This window comes from Loxodonta africana, chromosome 10 (genome assembly GCF_030014295.1).
Source record: "Loxodonta africana isolate mLoxAfr1 chromosome 10, mLoxAfr1.hap2, whole genome shotgun sequence".
In the NCBI taxonomy this organism is placed as follows: domain Eukaryota; kingdom Metazoa; phylum Chordata; class Mammalia; order Proboscidea; family Elephantidae; genus Loxodonta; species Loxodonta africana.
In genome coordinates this window covers 57,179,552-57,203,814 of record NC_087351.1, presented here as the reverse complement: position 1 = coordinate 57,203,814, position 24,263 = coordinate 57,179,552, and the positions used below count along the sequence as shown (strand labels likewise).

The window sequence follows — 24,263 nt, the reverse complement described above, 5'->3', positions numbered from 1 at the left end:
GACATGGGAGAATCACATCAGATGACAAAATGGTAAACAATCACACAATATGGGGAATCATGGCCTAGCCAAATTGACACACATTTTCGGGGGACACAATTCAATCCATAACAGTGACCCTGTGTACAACAGAACAAAACACTATCCAGTTCTGCATCATCCTTGTAATCGTTATGCTTGAGCCCATTGTTGCAGCCACTGGGTCAGTCTGTCTCATTGAGGGTCTTCCTCTTTTTCACTGACCCTCTGTTTTACCAAGCATGATGTCCTTCTCCAGGGACTGGTCCCTCCTGATAACATCTCAAAAACATGTGAGGCAAAGTCTCATCATCTTCACTTGGAAGAAGCATTCTGGCTGTACTTCTTCCAAGATAAATTTGTTTGTTCTTCTGGCAGTCCATGGTATATTCAATACTCTTTGCCAGCACCATAATTCAAAGGTGTTAATTCTGCTTCAGTCTTCCTTATTCATTGTCTGACTCTCGCATGCATATGAGGCAATTGAAAATACCATGGCTTGGGTCAGGCACACCTTAGTCCTCAAACTGACATTTTTGCTTTTTAACACTTTAAAGAGGTCTTTGCAGCAGATTTGCCCAATTTAGTGTGTCCTTTGATTTCTTGACTGCTGCTTCCATGGGCGTTGATCGTGGATCCAAGTAAAACGAAATCCTTGACAACTTCAATCTTTTCTCCATTTTTTATGATGTTGCTTATTGGTCCAGTTGTGAGGATTTTTGTTTTCTTTATGCTAAGGCGCAATCCATCCTGAAGGCTGTAGTCTCTGATCTTCATCAGTCAGTGCTTCAAATCCTCTTTGCTTTCAGCAAGCAAGTTTGCATCCTCTGCATGTCACAGATTGTTAATGAGTCTTCCTCCTATCCTCATGCCCCGTTCTTCCTATAGTCCAGCTTCTCGGATTATTTGCTCAGCATACAGACTGAATAAGTATGGTGAAAGCATACAGCCCTGATGAACACCTGTCCTGACTTTAAACTACACAGTATCCCAGTTCTGTTCGAACAACAGCCTTTCGTCTGTGTACAAGTTCCACATGAGCCCAATTAAGTGTTCTGGAGTTCCCATTCTTCACAATGTTATCCATAATTTGTTATGATCCACACAGTTGAATGCCTTTGCATAGTCAGTAAAACAAGTAAACTTCCTTCTGGTATTCTTTTTACAGCCAAGATCCATCTGACACCAGCAGTGATATCCCTCATTCCACGTCCTCTTCTGAATCTGGCTTGAATTTCTGGCAGTTCCCTGTTGATGTACTGCTACAACCACTTTTGAATGATTTTTCAGCATGATTTTACTTCTGTGTGATATTAGTAATATTGTTCGATAATTTCTGTATTCTGTTGGATCATCTTTGTTTGTAAAGGGCACAAAATGTGGATCTCTTCCAGTCAGCTGGCCAGGCAGCTATCTTCCAAATTTCTTAGCATACACAAGTGAGCATCTCCAGCGCTGCATCTGTTTGTTGAAACATCTCAATTGGTATTCTGTCAATTCCTAAAGCCTTGTTTTTCGCCAGTGCCTTTTGTCAACTTGGACTTCTTCCTTCAGTACTGTCGGTTCTTGATCATATGTTACCTCCTAAAATGGTTAAACGTCAACCAATTCTTTTCGGTACAATGACTCTGTATATTCCTTCCATCTTCTTTTGCTTCTTCCTACGTTGTTCAATTTTTTGCCCATGGAATCCTTCAGTATTGCAACTTGAGGCTTGAGTTTTTTTCTTTAGTTCTTTTAGCTTGAGAAATGTTGAACATGTTCTTCTCTTTTGATTTTTGAACTCCAGGTCTTTGCACATTTCATTATAATATTTTACTTTGTCTCCTCAAGCAGCTCTTTTACTTCATCATTTCTTCCTTTCACCACCACTCATCTGTCTGTCTGTTATACTGTGGTGGCTTGCATGTTGCTGTGATGCTGGAAGCTATGCCACTGGTATTTCAAATACCAGCAGTGTCATCCATGGTGAACAAGTTTCAGAGGAGCTTCCAGACTAAGACAGACAAGAAAGAAGGACCTGGCAGTCTATATCTGAAAACACTGACCAGTGAAAACCTTATGATTAGCAGCGGAATATTGTCTGGTATAGTGCCAAAAGATGAGCCCCTCAGGTTGGAAGGCACTCAAAATACGACTGGGGAAGAGCCACCTCTTCGGAGTAGACCTTGTGCTGCCAGGTGGGGAATGCCTTCTTGCCTTCTCTGCCCCAGGTCTGAGGGCATTGTAGGTGGGCCAACGGAGCAACCTGCCATCTCCTGGTGGCGACAAGCGGTACAGCTTCCCTTTCCTTAGAACCTGGCCCTTTTCCTTGGCAGTGATGTGGGGCTACCTCCTCTGAAGTGATTCATTTCTGCACATTTGTAACTGATTTCAGGGTGTCAGGGAGATGTGATGGGGAGGGCTAGAGCTGCTGACGGTGTAGGTTGCAGGTACACTGCCCCTCCAGGATAGCCTTTGATGCTTGTTAGGTGCCATGTCTGTCACTCATTGGTGCCCTTTGCTGCTGTCCATGTATTTGAATAAAGTCTGAAATACTGTGATTTTTTTTGTCAATAAAGACAGTGAGTGAAACAAAGTCACCAATGACCTCTACATTACTAAATCCAGTGTATACTTCACACAATGACATCTACCTCTTTTAAACACTTTACTTGACCTCTGAAATACTGTATTTCTGATTTTCCTGCTGCCTTGCTGCTTGTTCCTTCTTAGTTTATTTGTCTCTTTATCTCTAAATAACAGGGTTGGCTGGAAGGCTCTTCTATACGCAGTGTTGTGCTGATTTAGGCTTTAAATATCATCTATATGGTGGTAGCTGCCAAATTTATATCTCTAGCCAAGTCCTCTCCTCTGAACACCTGACTCATTTTCCATCTGCCTATTTGGCATTTTGAAACCCTAGTGGCATACTGGTTAAGAGATACAACTACTAACCAAAAGGTCGGCAGTTCAAATCTACCAGGCACTCCTTGGAAAGCCTATGGGGCAGTTCTACTCTGTCCTTTAGGATCACTATGAGTCAAAATTGACTCCATGGCAATGGATTTGGTTTTGAATTTTATTTGGCATTTCTGCTAGGATGTCTATAGGAATCTCAAAATGTGTCTAAAACCTGATCTTCTCCCTTAAATCTACTTATTCTACTGTCTTCTCCATTTTCCCATGCTTCCAGCAGCTCGTCAAAATCCTTGGAGTCATCTTTAAATCTTCAATTTCTCTTACACCTGCATCTAGTATGTCAGTACATTCTATTGGCATTATCTCCAAAATATATCTAGAATTTATACCTCCACTGTAATACTGTCATCCAAACCTCCATTATCTTTTGCCTTGATCGTTGCAGTAGCCTCCTAACTGGTCTCATTGTTCTTCCCCTTGCACTTCCACAGATTCTACTCAGAATGGCTATTAGTACAGTCCTGTTAAATGTAAGTCAGATTCTGTGACTCCTGCTCAGAATCCTTCCATAGCTTCCCACCTTGCCCAAAGTAAAAGGCCAAGTCCATATAATGACCTCAAGGCCTCACGTAATCTTTTATGCTCCCCCAATGCCTCCATTACCTGAGTAGCCTCCTAGTACCAGCCTCTGGTCACTCTTCTTCAGCTACACTGATCTCCTTGTTCTACAAACATGTCAGTCACACTCTTGCTTCATAGCCTTTCACTGACTGTTCCATCTGCTTCCAGTATTCTAACCCCAGATTGCCGTATGGCACACTCTCTCATGTCGCTCAGGGATTAGCTCAAGCAGCTCTATTTCAGTGAGAAAATCCTCACTAACCATCCTTTTAAAAATTGCTTTACATCCTATTCCCACTTTTCCACCACGAACACATTGGTATCCCTATTCGTCTTTACATAATTTTTCTCCATAGCACTGATGACCATCTACAAAACAAAGTATTTTACCTTCTGTTCTACACTAGAAGGTAGGTTCCATGAGTGTAGGGATTTTCTGTCTCTTTTGTTAACTGCTGAATCCTTACTATCTATGACAGTGCCTGGCACATAGGAAGTGGTAAGTACATATTTCTTGAATGATTTAATGAGTTAATGATATCTCATGTGTTTACTTTTTTCTTTTTTCATTGTTAAACAGGATATCCAAACTATATCATAAGGAAATTTATGTATGGATTTCCAAAAAATTGGAAAGAGCACATTGATAATTTTCTAGAACAATTAAGGTAAAATGTTTTTAACTTTATTGTATAATTTACATTCAGTAAAACACATACATTTTAAGCATACAATTCAATGAACTTTTACATATGTACATACTATGTAACCTCTATAAAGTGGCTTAAATTTTTGTTTTAGAAATGGCAGTTTTGAAGCTCTCTTTGACCTTAATAAGACTTATAAGAAGGCAATAACATTTCACCAGAAATTCTGTCATAATGGAATAAATCTAAAAAGACATATTTCAGAGGGTCATCCTTAATCACCTACCCTTCAAGTAGCATGTAGCTGTTTAAACACTAGTCTAAAGTTCTTAGGCATTTTTTCATTAATTCATTCTCTCAGTAGTTATTAAGAATCAGCTACTTGACAGACACTGGGGTTGGCACTGGGAAATAAAGAATTTATTGATTCTTGCCCTTAAGGATCTTATAGGGTATACAAGGTATAAGTTAATCACAGTACAATGTAATAGCTTATAAACAGAAGTTGACAAGTTTTTTCTATAAAGGGTTAGATTGTAAATTTTTTGTGAGCCTCTGTAAATATTATACTGCCCCTGCTGCAAATATTCAACTCTGCCTTTGTAGTGGGAAAGCAGCTACAACTACATAAATGTGTGAACATGGTTGGGTTCCAATAAAACTTTATTTACAAAAACAGGTGACTGGCAAGATTTATCCCATAGTTTTCTGACTCCTGACTTATATCAGCTTAAGTAGGAATTACAAGAGCATAGAATAGGAAACACTTAAGAGCTTATATCTGAGTTGTTTGGCTTAAGACTTTATAAAAAAAAAGGAATTTGTAGTAGCCATAAAGGATTAAATAATGTAAGATTAAAAGTAATCATTGCTGGGCATGGGGGAGGGCTTTATCCCAGGAGGCTTCATTTATTTATCTGTGGGTTTAGTTTTCTGTTTTGTTTTTGAGAAGAAAAGTGGTGTAATTGTTTTTAGGACTTGTAAAAAGAAAGGAAAAAAGGCCAGACAAAAACGGAAAACTGGAAGATCTCTCCCTAACATACCCAAATCACTGAAAAATAATGCAGGAGAAGACCAAACAGATGTCCTCCAAAGAGCCAGCATCACTTATGACCTTGATTGTGATAACTTGGGTATGTTTGCCGTTTTCTTCTCTGTTGGTATAATAGTAAACTCTTACATGTACTCTATGTGTTTATTATTTATAATATGTATAATATTGTGTTCTTTGACTTAAACTGGCCTAAAATTCCTGCTTTTTTAATAATAAAGAGAAACTACAGTGCACACTGCTCACGGTCAGTATTCAGCTTACTTCATCAAATATCATCTTTTGATTAATCAAAATTCCAAAGAACACTGATACATGTATCAATGAAATATGATTGTTTTTTCTGTTTCCTAGACCCAGACCTATATTAAAGATGCCTATATTTTTGCACTAAATTTCATTCCTACTAAAAGACAAAACCAGTTTCCTTTCACGGAGGACTTAAAACAAATGACATATTCCTTTTGAATGACCATTGCTATAAAGAAAGTTGGCAGAACTGTTTTCTGTGCCAATTCTTTGCAATTGTCACACTAAAATCTGCCTCACATTCCACCCCACTCTTGAACAAAAAATACAGTTAGTTACGGCCTTTTCTGGATAATCCGGAAACCCTGGTGGCATAGTGGTTTTAAGAGCTATGGCTGCTAACCAAAAGGTCGGCAGTTCGAATCCACCAGGTGTTCCTTGGAAATTCTATGGGGCAGTTCTACTGTGTTCTGTAGGGCTGCCGTAAGTCGGAATCGACTCAACGGCAATGGGTTTGGTTATTTTTTGCTTTTCTGGATAATATAGATGAGTAAAAGTTAAAGACTCTTGTATAAATTTCTGCCAATTTTATCTTGACTTTGTAACTATGAGCTTTACAGAGCTTCAAGAGTTTAGGATTGCTTCTTCCAAAAACAAAGCACCATACTGAATGTAACTCTGTTTCCATATCTACAAACTGGCCCCCCCCCCAGCTTCCTTCCTCCCTTGTTACTTTGTTTATGCATTCTAGTACCGAGAAAGGGGTGAATTAAATATGTAGATGACTTCTTGCCAAGGGCTAGTAAAAATAAACTTCTTAACATTGCCCCAGTTCCTTCTCAGTCCTTACTCATTTTATTAAAAGTCATTCTTTTTCCTCTAAATTAGGCATATTGCTTGTTTTCATTGCTAGACCATCCTGGTACTACTAAAGCACCTGTTGTTTACTTTTTTACTTTTAAATTTTAAAAAAACCTTTAAAAGTATATCTCACTTTCAATCATTTGTTAATCTTTAGTCTTAGATGACATTGTCTTTTTTTTTCCTCTTTCACTTAGAGCAACACTTTTCAGGAATTTAAGCTTAATTGTGAATACTATTGGTAAAGTGTTTGAGAAAACACGTGGCAAGTGGGGTAGAATACAAATTTAAAAAACTAAAGTTTGGTAAATTATTTTATATGCCAGCTATGTCCACAGGAAAATCATCCAACAAACGTAACCTTTTCAAAACCTAGTTATTTTCTGCTTTGAATTTTTTGTTGATTCCATGTGTTTTCATTAATGGAAGCATGCTAAATCATTGAGTGTTGTTGAATTTTTGGTAGGTAGTAAGAATTTTTTTTTTTTTTTTTGCCTTCACCAACAATCCTACCTTCAGAGGCCCAAGGGACACACAGTGTCTGCTAATTCTACCCTGGATGCCCCCTAGAGTTCAGAGGGACATATTGTGTCCCAAAGAAAATTTTTCAAAATTCCCGTTTCCCTAAATAGACGTTAAAAAAAAGTTAGGTAAGTGATAAACTTTGGTGAGGGGTAAGACAGTACCCAATACTGGGGAAGCCAGCACAGCTTTTACAAGGCAAAGTCACGGAAGCTCCATAGACACACCCAAACTCCCTAAGGGACCGAATTGCTGGGCTGAGGGCTGTGGGGACCATGGTCTCAGAGAACATCTAGCACAATTGGCATAACATAGTTTATAAAGAAAATGTTCTACATTCTACTTTGGTGAGAGCGTCTGGGATTTTAAAAGCTGTGAGGGGCCATCTAAGATACTCTACTGGTCTCACCCCTTCAGGAGCAAGGGAGAATGAAGAAAACTGAAGATATAAGGGAAAGATTAGTCCAAAGGACTAAAGGGCCACAACTACCACAGCCTCCACCAGACTGACTCCAGTACAACTGGATGGTGCCTGGCTACCATCACTGACTACTCTGCCAGGGATCACAGTAGAGGGTCCTGGACAGAGCTGGAGAAAAATGTAGAACAAAATTCTAACTCACAAAAAATGAAGTCACTCCTGAGGTTCACCCTTCATCCAAAGATTAGACAAGCCCATAAAACAAAGTGAGACTAAAGGGGCACGCCAGCCTAGGGGTGAGGACAAGAAGGCAGAAGGGGACAGGATAGCTGGTAATAGGGAGCCCAAGGTCAAGAAGGGAGAGTGTTGCCATGTCATGGGGTTGTTAGCTAGTGTCATAAAACAATATGTGTACTGTTTAATGAGAAGCTAGTTCTGTAAACCATCTAAAGTTCAAGGAAAAAAAAATTAATTTCCAGCAAAAATGCACACACCTCATACAACACCCTGTAGAAACAGTAATTTGTGGCACACACCTGTTTTTTCTCTTTCAAACAGTCATAAAGGCTCCTCCTGCCTTGGCAGCAGCATGCACTGTCAGTGGGAAAGCAGGTTCCCAATGAACCTGAGAGGCAGAAAAAGTGTGTGGGGGTGGGGGGGCAACCGTATATGCCAGTAGTCATGAAAGGGTTAAAGCACCTTCCATGATAGGTATTAGCATCAGTGTTACCTGTCAGGAACTTAGATGAGTAAGATATGTGATGCCTCCCCTTGGGAAGTTCAATTTAGTGGCAGTTACTACTGTATTCTGTTATGTTTGTATTATTTTTCTAGCTTGATTCATTGAATCTTTTTGTGTGAAATCATTAGATTTTGAGTCGCTTCATATCACATAAAGTTACTTTGAGTGGTGGTGGTGATGGTAGTTGTTATCATTATCATTACACTTTCCACGAGAAAGCAACTATAAAATAACACAAACCACAGCTAACATTAAGCCACTAAGGTTATGCAGAGTGCCAGCCCACGATAATTTGATGTGATTCTGTGTGTGTGTGGTAACGATTTACATAAAATGTGGTTTTTTACATTAGTGCTGTAATCTGCATATCATAATATTGCTCCCGAAGTGTTTTATCTGTTATCCCACTTAGCAGAATACATTATAAATTATCTATCATAATACCATTCTCTTTTACTATATTGTGATATTCTCCAGAGCAGGGACCATCAATTGTGCATCTTCAAGTACAACTTCTAGAAGAATAACGGATACATTTTTACAGTTGTTATGAGTTCTTTTTAACTTAACTAAAATTTCAGCCCAGTAACCATTTGTTGAGAATGGATTATATACTATATAATTTGGTTTTGTATGCAATTTTAATTAACACAAATTTAGTTATATTGAAATACACAAACTAATTGAAACATAAGAATTCCTTATACATGAAGACATATGAAGGAAACAGAGCTATTAGCTTTCTATTATTGATGTGCAGTTAGGATGAACAGGAGTATGTATTTACAAAGTGGGCTAACTTTACTATTCTGCCTTTAGATCTGACCAAGGAGATAGTTATGAATAATATAGCTGTCCAGTTTTTCTTTGTTTTTTGGAAAACAATACAAGTCATTTGAACAAAATATGACCCTATGCAGAATGATTCTGACCAGATGAAGTTGTTTTATATCATATTCAGATTATAACAAATATTTGTGACAAATTAGATATATTCAGATTATTTCAAAGTGAATTCTTTAATGTGGAAAAGCAGTTTACATTTTATATAATAATCTATGGAAATCTCCATCTTTGTGCTCATAGAACTGAAGAAGAATAAGTGCCCTGTGTTGCTAGGAGCTTCAGAATTAAACGTTTGCCATAGTAATCACCAAAATAAACTACCATTAAAGCTCCCAGATGACCAAATAAATAATACTATTCAAAATGGAGAGAGAGATGACTTATCTAACCAGGTAAGCTTTTACTGTACACTCTTCGATGTGTAGAGGAATGGTATGATACTACTGAAAAGGTTCAGAACCAAGTCAGAAGACATGAGTTCTACTTATAAGTATCAGCTTTTCATTAGATTTGGGATCGTAGGTAAATCTTGAGTTGAATATTTATTTTCCCAGTCTTTCCTTGGGAAAGTGTAGGCAATAGTAACAAAAGTTTTAGCTCTCAGGGTAAGGCTTAAATTAAATAAGATATATATAAAGGCACCTGAAAAATCACAGTGTTAAATCAATAGAAGAGACATGTGAGAAACAGTGAATACCTAGGTGGTGCTTCCAAGGCTCAAGCTATGGCAAATGAGTTTCTGAATGCCTCCTTAATGGAATTTGTCAGAACCAAAATACCTAGAAACTTACATGCTTTGTTTTGAAGGAATTAACTGAAAAAAAAGAATATAAAAAGCTGTCTTCAAAGAAACTTGAAAATTGTGAAAGAACAAATGAAAGGATAATTAAAAGTCAGAAGCAAGGTAATATATTCTTTATGGTTTTTAATAATTAGGTAATATTTGAAATATTTTAATACAGTAAAAGTGATCTTATAAATTTCCAAATCTAAAATGCTAAGCTTAAACTATTTTAATGATTATAAATGTTTTTGTTTGTTTTTTAACATAAGATGATTTGCAAAATAAAATAATTCATTACTTTAAACACCAGACTTAATTATAGGTTTGCCTCCTTTAACCTACCTCCTAAATAATTTTGTTTAAATCACATTATGCATCATTTTAAATATGCTATAGGAATGTTTAAAGACTGTGAGTCATTTTATGAAATTAATATAATAATTTAGTTTTGTGTAAGTGAATTTTCAGAGTGATTAATTGAAATCCTGCATACCAAAATTTAAAAAGCCTTTGCTCTAAGCATCAGCAAGTTTAAATTTTCATGTTGAGTTATATCTATCAGTTTAGTGGCTTTTATTTTCTCTTTACAAGTGAAAAGACATGAAAGTAAGCAACACAAGTGTTATAAGAGGTAGAAAAGAATACTACTTAAACTAGGAAGTTCATAGGACATGGAATAAAGTATCCTGAATATGCTGAATCTTTATTCAAATTATTTATTAAAATTAATTTTTAAAAAAAACATTCTGAATAGAAATGTTAAAATTAGAATGTTCAAATTTCCAGTTGAACATTTGGATCAGATTTATGAGAGAAATTAGAATAAAATGCTTATAATTTGGAGATATTTGATGCCAGTGAAAAAATCTTGTAGACATTTTCTAGATTTCTTTTGATTAGTGCCACTTTTCCATGAATTATAATTCAGGGTAATCTTTTCTCCCCAGCATCAGTATTGCTCATCAACTTTCATTTTGTCATTCATCTTGTAAAATGGCACATAATATGATTTTTTTTTTTATGATTTACAGTTTATAATTACAATTTGATAATTTAAAGTTAAAATTTCAGTTATTCTGATGTCTAGCTTCCCAGGTTTCCAAATTAAAGGATTTTGCTCAATTTAAATTGCTTTCTTTAACTTCTTTTTAGTTCCATGGAGTTGACTCTGACTCATGGCAATCCCATGTGTACAGAGTAGAACCACTCCATAAACTTTTCAACGCAGTGCACTTTCAGAAACAGATCTCCAGGCCTGTCTTCCAAGGCACCTCTGGGTAGGTTCAAACCGGAGTCCAGCCTTTCAGCTAATAGACGAGCACTTATACACCACTCAGGGACTCCTGTCTTTAACTAGTGATGCAGTATATTAAAGATTTCCAAGTTGTTCTGTTTTGGTTGTTTTCCCATGATGCTTCATAGAGTTTTGAGGGATTCAGCAAAGGTGTTTCTATGGCCACCATGGGGAATGAGGATGGAGTCATGCAGATGGAGTTCCAATTTTTCCTAACTCCTTCCTTAACTAGAACAGCTTCTATTTCATATATTAACATACCTAATAAGATTCTAATGACCTTAGTGGTTTTCTTATATCTCCTAGTTTATCTCAAAAGAGTTGATTTAAAAAATGTTTATTTAGTATCTACTGGGCATGTAAAGGCAGGTCCCAGGGTGGTGCAAGTGGTTTGCACTCAGCTGTTAACTGAAAGTTTGGAGGTTTGAACCCACCCAGTGGCACTATAGAAGAAACGCTGCTTCCGTAAAGATTAAAGCCAAGAAAGCCTGGTGGAGCTCAGTTCTACTCTGTAAACATGGGGTCGCCATGAGTTGGAATCAACTCAACAGCAACGGTTTGTTTTGTTTTTGGTATATGCGAACGGCCCTGTACTAACCCCAGCAAAAGAAATTCAAACATGAAGACAAAGTTCTTGCCACTAATGACTTTTTCTTGTTTAGCTGAAAAATAGGACAACTGTGCAATTTTATTGTGGGGCACCTTGTCAGATGTGGCATTATTTTAAAATATTCTGGAAGCTTGAAGGAAGGAGACCTTTCATTCATTTGAGGGAATCAGAACAAAGTTTGTGGACTAGGTGTGTTAGAGAACAGAATCGGAGCAGGTAGTTTGGAAATGAGTGAAGGAACTTTCTAAACAGAGTGAACAGCATTAATGAAAGTTAAGAATCAAGAAAATTTGAGAAATAGCAAGCAGTCTAATAGACATAGATATGGTTCAGATCTGAGTACAGTGAGAGATTGAAACTGTATAGAAAGCCAGGGAGAGGAGCTTATATGTATATGAGTAGACTATGAGAAATCATTGATAGATTTGCATAATAATAAATGTTTATAATTGAAAGGACAATGATCTGAACAACTTCGCTTCAGAAAGATTAATATACAGTAGTGTGGTGTAAAATGGAGTTTGTGAAAAAATAAGTTATTGTATTTGTGAAAATATTTTTAATACTTAAATTTGTTTATAGCTAATTTAAGATTTTGATTTTTGGTTTTGTTTTATGAAATTAAAGAAAGATATGAAAAATCAGATATCCCTACTGATATTCTAACCTCAAGAGAACAGTTTTTCTCGGACGAAGAAAGAAAATGCATGGCTCTCAGTCAGAAGAAAGCTTACATTTTAGTAACACCACTTAAATCTAAAAAAGTGATCGAGCAAAAATGCATGAAGTATAATCTGTCCCCTACTACCATTAAAGCAATAACAGATTCTGCAATGTCAGACCATCAAAAAGAAAGTGAATCAGACTTAAATAAAACCACAAGTTCCATCAGGAGGCCCACAAGGACTTTAGAAAATACATTTGAGTATAGTGTGGGTCATAAAAGTAAAAACAAGGAAGATTGCGGTGAACGTGATTTACTCACTGTCAACGAGAAAATAAAAATACCTACCCCTAAAAAGGATCAAATGGCCACCTGTAACTTAAAGAAAAATACAAGATTATCAGCATTGAAGAAAACTGAAAACCAAGTAGCTACATCATTTCACAAGCATCAGTCCTCATCAGATTTGTCTAGTGAAGACAGCAAAACAGTAAAGGAAGTTGAGAGGAAATCTAGAATTGTTAAGAAAACCAAAGCAAGAAATACCAAAGAAACAGTGGTCCCCCTGAGTAAAAGCACAAGAAACACCACAAGGAATATCCCAGTGATTTCTGAAACTGAAGAAAGTGAAAATGAATATCATGTCAAACAAAAGAAAGTTAGACCTTCTTCTAAAGAAAATGTTCAGGAATCTGGTGTTAGGAATGAGTTTCCTGTTGTTGAGGGGATAGGATCTGATAAGATGAACAGACATCCCTCAGAATGTTTACCTGGTTTAACTCAGGATGAGGAGTGGAATGAGAAGGAGTTACAGAAGCTTCATCGGTAAGTAGTTGGTAAAATATTTACAGAGTGGCCACATAACAGGTGAAGATGTGAAAATAGCAATCAGGGATTGCTTTAATGACTTCTAACCATTAACATGGAAGATGTCACCCCCCCCCAAAAAAAATGGGGAAAAATTATAATTTTACAGAGAATAGAGCGTATATGGAGATAGCTTCTAACTAGGTACTTTAGGCCATCTCTAAAGCAGACGAGGCAAGTAAAAATAACCTTTTCATTCCCATTTACTATTTCAAGATAGCCAAATGCTACTCTCTTAGCTTTAAGATTTTAAGAAATATTTTATAATCCAGTTTACTATTAAAAACCCTAAAGCTAAACTAAAATTTATAAATTATTTAATATAGTCTTTTCCCCCTCATTTGTAGGGAAGAAAACAGAGTCTCAAAAATTAGGTGATATATCTAGGATTTCATAGCTAGTGCAGAAATTGAAGTCAAGCTCAGTTTAGAACCAGCTCTTTCATTAATGCACTGAACATTTATTTATCGTGTTCTTTCTACATACCTGTTAGTTTTCAGTGTTTGGGGATACGACAGTAAACTAAATAGACAAAGTCATTTCTCTTAAGGAGCTTGTGGTCTAGTAGCAAGACAGACGGTACAAAAGTAAACCAATAAATAAAAATAATTACAAATTGTGTTACATTCTCCGAAGGAAGCAGCCACGAGACTGAGATGGAGGACTACAGGTCTTATGATCAGAAGAGCTCTCTCAGTTGCTGACGCTTAAGCAGAGGTTGAAGGATGAGATGGTGTCAGTCATATAAAGAGTTTGAGAAAGTGCATTCCAGGAACAGGGAACAACCTAAACAAAGGCCCTAAGGCTAGAAGAAATTTGCTGTGTCTGGAACTAAAATAAGAGTGCTGTTGTTAGAGCATAATGAGTTGTAGGGGAATGGCTTGAGATAAAAGCAGGGAAATAGGCTATGACCATAGCATGCACAGCCTTTTAGGTTATGATTAGGAAACTTGCTTTTATTTTTTTTAAGGTGCATTAAAAAGACACACAAGGGCGACATGATACAGTCTGAGAAGATTCCTTGGGGAAGGAGACAAGACACTATTTATGGGATTTTTGCAATAATATATTCTGTTCTGTACTAATATGGGAGCTGTAAAGATTAAGACTAAATCTAGCAATATTTGAACAATATCAAGTCCGTAAGCAAATCCTATCAATTATGTGGCACCTGACCTAAATAACTGGGGGGATGGTGATGTAGGAAATATTGAAATAACACTGCTAGTACCATTTCTAGGGCAGTAATGCATATACCAGATTCTAAGTAATCATTAACAAATGAACTTTTAGAACATAATTCATTTGTTCAAGTTGGGACTACCTTAATGTTGATTTGTAGGGGTTTGCTTTTTTTTTTTTCCTATTTCAATTATCATTTCCCTCAATTAGGAGAATGTTTTATCTAAAATATTTTCTATAAATTATAGTAGAATGAAAGAAAGTGTTAACACTTTTTAATAAAGAGCTTATAATCTGGAATATATAGGAACTAAAAAAAAAAAAAAAACCATCTTCCAATACACTTATCACTCACAAGATTCGAGCAACAGTATAGAAAAAGTAGTCATGCTAGAGTCCCTCAAAACACTAAATCATTGATTAGTTGGACTTATGAAAAAAATGTTGGAAGACGTGGGATGATTTTTCAGGTTTAGCAGAATACAACAAAATAATTAGAAGGCATCTACTTAGATAAGTAAAATTACTTTGTCATATTTTAAGCTCTAGAGTAAGTTATTGAATAGATAGATTATTGTTTTCTTTCCAAATAGTTATCTACAATGATTTTGGTAAAATACCTTTAGCTTAGTAAATCTCATTGATTCAGTGATAAGCATTCTGGAGGTTATTTTTATTGATTTGAATTCTTTTTCTTTAACTGGTTTTGGTCTTCCATAGTGCTTTTGCATCTCTTCCAAAGCACAAACCTGGTTTCTGGTCAGATATAGCTATGGCTGTAGGTTCTCGATCTGCTGAGGAATGCCAGAAGAAATATATGGAAGATCCCCGAGGAAAAAGATTCCGGAAACATGTCCCTAAGAAAAAGCCAGCCAAACCCAAAGTTCAAAATGGTAATCTTTGTAATAGATAAAGTTTTTCTTAGTGTAGATTTCTAATCATTCACTAAATGTATTTTATATTTCACTGAGGTTCTGTTTTTGTTAAGCATTTTCTTACATTTTTAAAGCTGGAAAGAACTTTAAAAATCTGTTTGATTTTTGGGTCTTACCTAAGTAGCTATTTCCATCAATAGTAGCTTTAGTAACCTGGTGCTTTGAGTTTATTCTAGGAACTGTGCAGTTGAATCCAGAGATTTTCATATTGTTGTTCTAAGGGTCTAATTTAATTTGGAGCCACTTGGGTAGGATGCCTAGTAATTCAGAAGAAAACTTAGAATAAATTTAGTTTTCATAGTTCCCAGGATTATTATTCATGCCCAGGGTTGCTAATAAAAGGTGTTTTATGCCAGAAAGTCTTAGAGTAAGCTTTTAGGGAGTACCTAGTATCCCTGCCCTAATTCAATAAGGTTTATATCTTAACGAAATCAATAAATTAGGCAATCAGCAAGGAGAATGTGTGGGAAGTAGCCGTGCTGACAACATAAAGACCGTTTTAACCTCATCATGCCTAATCTTAGGTAGTTTCATGAGGATCTTGCTGGCTAATCATATTGCACAGATCCCTGTGTAAAAACTCATTTGTTACTAGGAGACTTATAAAGCGGTAGAGGTTGAATTTGCTTAATATGAATACACAGTATAGACTTCGCAAAGTGTATAGAGCAGTTATTGTAAATGATCAAATCGTTAACCAAATCATCCCTGACTTTAAGGCAAGATAGGTAATGCTGATAAGAAGCAAACTGTTAAGATAACTGCCAAAGTGGGAACTCTTAAAAGGAAGCAACAGATGAGGACTTTTCTGGAACAGTTGCCAAAAGATGACCATGATGATTTTTTCAGTACAACACCTTTACAGAATCGAAGAGTACTGGTAAGAGTCTTAAATGCATGAAATCACTTTTCTCTTTATCTATGTTGGCTTTTATATCTTTCATTTTATGTATGGTTAGTGTTCATCACTACTGTTTAGGCCAAGGTTTGATAGTGTCTATAGACATGACCAGAGTGTAGTGTAGGAAGTACTCTGCCAGTCATTGACATTCTCACCAGCTTCCAGTCTGCCCTTCAGTGGATTTCAAAGTAATGTTTGAAGAACCAAATATAAAACCCAAAAATAAGCCAAATATATATATTTAAAATTTAATATACAGTCAGCAAACTTTTTTTAAAAAGGCAATAAGAAAACATCATCATCTACTGTATGATAAGTTGGGAGGAATTAAGTGATATTAATGAAAGATTGACAATCTGAATGTATAAAAGAGTTAATTTTTGTAGTGTGAAAAGTAGCATAATTAAAAATGTCAGTGATTAGGGTAAAGTATTTGCAACAAATACAACAAAGCCAATAATATCTGTAATATGAAGAACTCATTCAAGTGCTACTGGAATAATAAAAAGTATTGAGATACGAGAAAAAATTGAAATGACTGAGCAAACACTTGGGGAGTAGTCGTTTTAGCTAGTAATCAAAGGAAAACAAAGTAAATTATATGTATGCTTTCTAACTTACACAGTCTTTTTTAAAATAAGTTAAAATATCCACTGTTAACAAAAGCAATGGAGATGATGATACAGTCGTACGTCAGTGGATGCATAAATTGAATCACACCTTTTGGAAACCATTATGGCAATTCATTACAAGAGCTGTAAAGATTAATTCTACTCTTGGGAATTTATCCTCATACAAAAGAAGCCAGATGTCTTCCCAGAGATACTCATATCCTTACAGCAAAAAAAAAAAAAAAGTATGTATCCAGTAAGGATATTTTTCCGAAACACAGTGAAACATGGTATAAATATTAAATGCAAATTTGAAGATTGAAGTAATTTAAGAATGTGTGGCTATAGACAACCGGATTATAAAGTATAAAAATTGGAAGAGTTGTGTCAGTAAGCGAGACTTGATAATTTTTTCTAACAACTCTTAATATTGTTGCTAAATCATCTTCAATTTATAAGGCTACACAATGCTTTAGAGTTTAATAACATAATTATCTGGCCTCCCTTTTTTGCCTACACAGGTTATAGAGGGAGGTGTTTAAGGGGTCCATCTGAGACCTTTATATTCTTGTCCCAACACTATGCTCCTTCAGGGGTTATGCCCTTTATGTTATCCCACCATCATTTCAGGTTCCATATGTGCTTTGGCCTAAATGCAGTAGTAGCAACATTAAAAACAGGTAATAAAACAGAAATGAAAAGTAGTGGATTAGCTCATTTTCTCTAGCATATGGCCACTTTCTCTTAAGATTTTAATGTAAGATCTATTTAAGGATTAAATTGTTGTTTACTGGAAATACACACAGTAAAGTTTAATACAGTACTGCTTGAGTACCTACTGAGTGCCAAGCATAATAATAAAAATGAATTGCAGTTTTATTTTGCTCAGTCTACACCAAAGGTCGACAAACTGTGGCTCATGGGCCAAATTTGGCCTGCCACCTGTTCTTGTAAATAAAATTTTACTGGAACACAGCCATGCCCATTCATTTACATATTGTGTATGGCTGCTTTTGTCCTACAGCAGCACAGTTGAATAGTTGGGACAAAAACTGTGTGGTCTACAAAACCTATAATATTTCCTGACACTTTACAGAAAACATTTGCCAACCTCAGGACTATACAACTCTTAGAAGTAGGTGTCATTATCTCCATTTTACAGAAGAAAAACTAAGATTTTTTTGAGGCAAAGACTCTGTCCCCTAACTTTTACAGTTTTTAATTATCTCAGCTGGAAAGTTGTAAGGAGGAAAACAACTTCAAAAAACATTTTGTGATAATGACAAAATCAGTTCTTACAGGTGCCTGCTGGTAATAAATATTTGCTTTCTAGCTGCCAAGTTTTCAGAACCATCAAGAAGAGGATGATATTCTGCCAAATATAGACACGAATCCAACAACTCCATCATCAGTTATCTTTCCATTGGCAAAAACCCCTCAGTGTCAGCATGTCAGTCCTGGCATGCTCACCTCTATAAATAGGTAAATATTTATGCATTTAATACTGTAATTCTTCATCAGCATAATGGGGAATATTTAAACATTTTACGAGTTCATGTGAGTAGATCCCTATAACTGGAAGGCCATCATTATTTAAAAAAAAAAAAATCAATAAAGAGTATCTCCTAGAAGCTCCGAGATGGACAATTTCAGCAATTAGAGATGTTATTCTGTTGAAATAGTGTTAGGACATAGCTCACACTTTACATCAGGATAAATTTACAGGTAAATTATTAAGTTCTAAAAAATACCTAAGGAAACCTTGGAGATTTGTTTTATAACCTCAAATTAGTGAGGGTCTTTCTGATAAAAGACCCAGAAGCCACTAATGAAAACATTGATAAAGTCAACCGTATCAAAAAAATAAATAGAAAGGTTTTGCTTGGTATTAAACCACCATAAACAACCAAAAGAGAAACAATCTGAGAAAAGAACATAATCACAGCCAAAAGGCTAATTTCCCTAATATATATAGTGCTCCTATAAATTAATGAGAAGGAAAGCCATTTTCATGCATTGCTAATGAGAAGGTAATTTAGTACAATTTCAGCAGGAACAATTTTTCAACATTTATCCAAATTTTAAATTCACATGCCCTTTGGCCCACCAATCCTATTTCTAGAAATTATCAATGTACAGCCTGTCATTGCAGCATTGTTTATAATGGCAAAAGACTGAAACCACTCAGATGTCCATCAGTAGAGACTAATAAATTCTAATACCTTATGTAGTCATAGATATTAATACAACAATTTGTTATATACTATTAGAATAAAATATTAGGATAAAATGTCCAAGATACATTAATTGGAAAAAGTTATGTGCAGTGACTAATATGCTGCTATTTGTGTAAATGGATGCTATAGTATGTATGTGTAAAATACATGCATATATATATATATATACACATTTGTTGTTGTTAGGTGCCATCAAGTTAGGTTCTGACTCATAGTGACTATGTACAACAAAACACTGCCCGGTCCTGTGCTATCCTCACAATCATTGCTATGTTTGAGCTCATATGTATACGTATACACATACATACACACACACACACACATAATGGCACAAATGGTTAAGTGCTGTGAACCCACCTAGAGGCCTCGGAAAAAAAGCCTAGCAGTCTGCTTCTGAAAGATCACTGCCTGTGGAGTGCAGTTCTACTCTGAAACACATGGGATTGCAATAAGTCAAAATCAACAGTAATGGGAACATATATGTGTGTATACATGTATCTATTTGAAACCCTGGTGTAGTGGTTAAGAGTTCAGCTGCTAACCAAAAGGTCAGGTATTTGAGCCAGGCACTCCTTGGAAACCCCATGGGGCAGTTCTACTCTGTCCTACAGGGTTTCTGAGTTGGAATCAACTCAATGGCAACAGGTTTTTTTATGATGTATATTATAATATATATGCATACAGGCAGTCCCCAGGTTACGAATGTCCGACTTACAGACAACTCATACTTAAGAATGGATTGCAATAAACCCTATTATATTAAATGTTTGAGTTAAATATGTAACAGTGGCTCGTAATAAATGCACTACTACTTTGTGATGCTCGTGAAAGCACTGTGCAGTTTGGAAGTGTTTTATATGCATAGAAAGGTAAAATATATACTAAGACGAACATTTGACTGACTGAATGAACCATATGTACCTGTTCTGACTTACCTACAAATCTGACTTAAAGATAGACATGGGAATGGATCTCATTCATAATGTGGGCACCACCTGTATGTACATAATTGCTTTTATTTGATTAAATGTCTATGAAATGATATATAGGAAACTGAAAACATTTGTGATCTCCAGGGAGAGGAACCAAGGTAGCTGGGGATGAATGGGAGGAAGACTTTAACTTTCGAACCATGTGAATACAGAAACTATTTGAAATATAAATATAATTAAGAAAAAAGCAGGGGTAGCCAACAGTCAGATGTCACAGAGAAAACGATGGTGAGAATAAGGCCTGAAAATTAGGCCATTCCATTTAGCAATTAAGGTCAGTACTGATCATAACAAGAGTAATTTCCATACAGAGGCGAAGTCAGATGATATTGAGAAAAAATATTCAGTACTCTCAAGAAGCTTGGTGATATTTAAAGTTCATTTTTTGCGCAAAAACAATTGTTCCCTATCCACAAATTACTCTTGGTTTATTTAGTTTTAATATTTAGTACAGGTGACACACTGGGTGAGGTTTTAAGAGTCATGTTGAAAGTATAATTTTGCACAAAGTTTTTGATAAGCACTTTGGCCAAATTCATTGAAAGCCTTAAAGTGTTCATCTCTTTGACCATTAAATCATATTAGTCAATTCTAAATAATGAGATTTGGGCAAGTATGTATGTATATTTGTAAGAACAAAGATTTTCATCAAAACATAATACTGAAAATTTAGAAATGACCTAAATGTCCAACAATAAAAAAATAGTTATGAAATTAAGGTTTGCTCATATAACATAATACTATATAACAATTAAAAATCATGTCCTCAATTTTTTTCAGTTGTGGTAAAAATTAACAAAAAAATTGTCACTTTAACCATTTTCAAGTGGACATTAATTACATTTACCATGTTGTTCAACCACCACCACTATCTAGTTCCAAAAGCTTTTTGTCATCCCCGACAGACACTCAATACCCCTTAAGCAGTAAGTCCCCATTCCCCCATTTTCCTGAGAACCAGTAATAAACTTTGTCTATGTATTCTAGACAGCTAAGTGAGATCATATTTGTCTGTTTGTGGGATTTATTTGACTTAGCATGATGTTTCCAAGGTTCATCCATGTAGTAGCATGTATCAGAACTTCATTTCTCTTTATGGCTGAATATTCCATTGTATGAATGTACCACATTTTGTTTATCCTTTATCTGTTGATGGACACTTGGGTTGTTTCTAGCTTTTTGCTCTCATGAGTAATGCTGCAGTCAACACTGGTATACAAGTATGATTGTGGAATTGTTGGATCAGAAAGTTTTAATGACATGGAATAATGTTCAGTAAATAATTTTTAAAAACTAAGAAATAAAAATACAACATGATCCCAATTTTGCATAACATGTATCCATAAGAGAAAGGAAATTTCTTGACCAAAATATCACCAGCTGTTATTTCTAAGTTATAGAATTATACAGCTGATGTGGGTTTTTTTCGTCAGTTTACATTACTTTTATAATTAAGGAAATAAGCCTTTTTTTTTTTTTTAATAGAGCACACGATCCTCATTTATATTGTGACTATGTATTCCCTAGAACTTTTTTATTTTAAATAATGAGTCTTCCAGGCCTCTCCATTATCTCTTGACTTCACTATCTCTAGTAGTTGGCTAACTTTTTATAACGATTTTAAATAATGAAACAGTTTATCACTTGAGAAGTGATCTCTTTGTACAGGACAACAAAGACTCGTAACATGCTAATCCTGAACAAGGCTTATTTACTTGCTATGCAATAAACCAAATTTTCAGTATTTATGATTCAAATTAATATGTTAATAAAATCACACATTATTATACCTGTAAGATTGCTCCCAGATAGTCATAAAGGAAAGAGGATAATTGATCATACAAGATCTTGGAGCCAAGGAGGATAGGAATTGGTGTTCAACTGGGATTTGCTCCTAGGATCAGGACTAGGAATTGTAGGAGTGGGAATTGAGAAAAACCATTTTGGTTGGTTTCAGCTTTCCTCTGTAAATTATAAATCAAGTCTATTTGCTAAGAATGAGGGAAGAAAGAGACAAGGTAGGAAACATGAAAAAAATAATTGTAGTTAGTATGAGAAGTACAAGAAGGAAGTAACTGTATAAAAATAAAAGGCTTGCTAAACTGAACTGATAAGTTAGTAGAGGGTTTTCATCACCTGGAATATCCTTTAAGTCATCCAACTGTGAGATCCAGTCTAGATAGGGAAGAATATAAACAGACGTTAAGTGAAAGGTGTAGTAAAAGGGAGTTCAGGGATAAGAGGTCTCAGCAGGAATTTTGGAAAGGAGGCAGCAAGATGGAGATTGGAGAGAGCATAAATGAGACAATGAACAATAAGCAAAAAATAAACCATAATTTCCTAGAATATTATTACTCATTGTTTCCTTTAAAACATATGACTGAACCATTTTGTCCACCTACATAGCCACGCCTTTTAAAAAAAATAGAAAATAAAAATGTAAGATGTACTTTTAGATTGAAAGACATTTTAAATTAATTTTGTCAGTTGCTATTCAACCTGTGGATAAAAAGTATGATAGTTAATATTGACTTGAAATCATTTTGTATTCAAACAGGAATGATTGTGACAAATATGTTTTTCATATGCAAAAAAACCATAAAAACAATGGCGGTATTGTCTGGGGCAACGTCAGGAAAAAAACAGTAAGTATTTTTATTCTTAATCCATTTATTCAACACATACCTACTTAACTGTAATATGTAACAAATTGTGGGAGTTATAAGTTATGTAATAGTCCCTGCCCTCAAGGTGCTTACAACCTAATACAAGTAAATTATAATACAAGGTCATATGTATTAAATGTAGGTAACTACATAAATACTGTCAGATTAGAGCAAGAGGAACGAGGCTATAACAGGCCTCAGCAGCAGGTCACAGAAGGCAGCATTTGAGCAAGATGAGAATGAGTAAAAATTTTCATTTGGGGAATGGGGTAAGGAGGGAAAAAATACAGGTCAGGAGAGGACATTTCAGGCAAGACCCAGTAGCACAGTATCTGTTCAATGATTGAGGAATAATCCAAGCTAATAAAGTCAGTTTTCACAGTATAAGAAGTTTAATTAAATTCCATGCAGAATGAAAATGGCTACAAATGTTTTTCAGATTCAACTAAATTTTTTTTTTACATTTCAACATTTAAAATCCTATTAACTCAAAGGCGTCTTAATAGTGATCCATATCCCTTTAAGAGAATACGTTTTATCTTCTTGAATTAATCTTTCTAATTTTCAATTTCAGATTTTAATTTGAATAGCTGATATCCAGATAAGAGTACTAGGATTCTGGAAACGTTAATTCACTTCAGATTTTCTCAAAGTAAATAAGTAATCATAGAGAATGATAATTTAACTACTTTACCCCCCTCGGAGAATGCTACTCCTTAAAACCGGATTATGACATCTCTTCCTCCCTCACCCACTCTAAAACACACTGCAAACTGACCAGAGTGTAATTCCTCTCGAGACAGTCTCTAAACTAAACATTGGGTTACTTAATCAGATCCAGTCTTTATGGGCTTCACTTGTCTATAGAGAATGGTAGATACATCTGAGGGCCTTCGTTTAAAATCAGTCCGAGAACTAAATTCTTCGAATCTCTTCTCATATAGAAGCAGCAGGCAAACTCCTTCTCGGTGTTTCTTAAAATTCCCCTTTTCCAGTCCTACATTACTTATGAGAATGAAATTTTGGTCTGTTGCAGAGGACCTGGAAACATCTTAATTTAGTGAGAAAGCCTGGATGGGAGTCCAGAGATTGGACTTCTAGTTCCTGTTTTGGCAGTAAGAAGCTGGGCGGCCTTGCCAAGTCCACTAATTAAGTACTTCTCAAACTTTGATGTGCATGATGTCACCTGGGTATCTTGTTAAAACCCAGATTCCAATCCAGTAGCTCTGAGATAGTGCATTTGTAATCAGCTCCAGGTGATGCCCATGCTTCTGAGCCATGAACCACACTGAGCAGCAAGACCATAACCCACTGAGTCTCTCCACTGCGAAATAAGGTGTCATATGGAATATCTATGAGGGCCCTTCCTAAGAACTTTTATTTCTCTATATTTCTGGGGTCATCTTAACTACTTCTGGGCTTTTACTTTTCTTAATGGGTTATAATTTGAGCAACTTATCAAATTTTAGTATCTTTGTGATTTAGTCCCGTATTTTTTCATAGCTTTTTTTTAATATTTTGGAGCCAATGTGTTATAATGGAAAGAGCAAAAGGTTTACACAAATAACGCACACCTTCTACATTTCTTTGCCAACTGCTTCCTTCCCTGGCAAGGTATTTTTGTGAGTGTGCTACACTAAT

General features: G+C 35.6%; 2 protein-coding genes across 3 annotated transcripts in view; one reads left to right on the top strand and one right to left on the bottom strand.

Moving 5' to 3' along the window:
- The window catches only part of MIS18BP1 (MIS18 binding protein 1), a 48,189-nt gene that overhangs the window by 22,578 nt on the left and 1,348 nt on the right, over positions 1-24,263 (top strand). For both annotated transcript variants that reach the window (XM_023546136.2, XM_010588615.3), the window contains exons 7-15: positions 4,121-4,208; positions 5,163-5,320; positions 9,120-9,271; positions 9,687-9,783; positions 12,195-13,056; positions 15,001-15,173; positions 15,935-16,095; positions 18,061-18,209; positions 22,514-22,601. In XM_023546136.2, the coding sequence (XP_023401904.2) occupies positions 4,121-4,208; positions 5,163-5,320; positions 9,120-9,271; positions 9,687-9,783; positions 12,195-13,056; positions 15,001-15,173; positions 15,935-16,095; positions 18,061-18,209; positions 22,514-22,601 (1,928 nt within the window). The remainder of the gene's footprint in view (positions 1-4,120; positions 4,209-5,162; positions 5,321-9,119; positions 9,272-9,686; positions 9,784-12,194; positions 13,057-15,000; positions 15,174-15,934; positions 16,096-18,060; positions 18,210-22,513; positions 22,602-24,263) is intronic.
- FANCM (FA complementation group M) overlaps positions 18,204-24,263 on the bottom strand; it is a 75,554-nt gene continuing 69,494 nt past the window's right edge. The window contains exon 25 of the transcript XR_010323153.1: positions 18,204-22,131. The gene's annotated coding sequence lies outside the window, so the exon portion shown is untranslated. The remainder of the gene's footprint in view (positions 22,132-24,263) is intronic.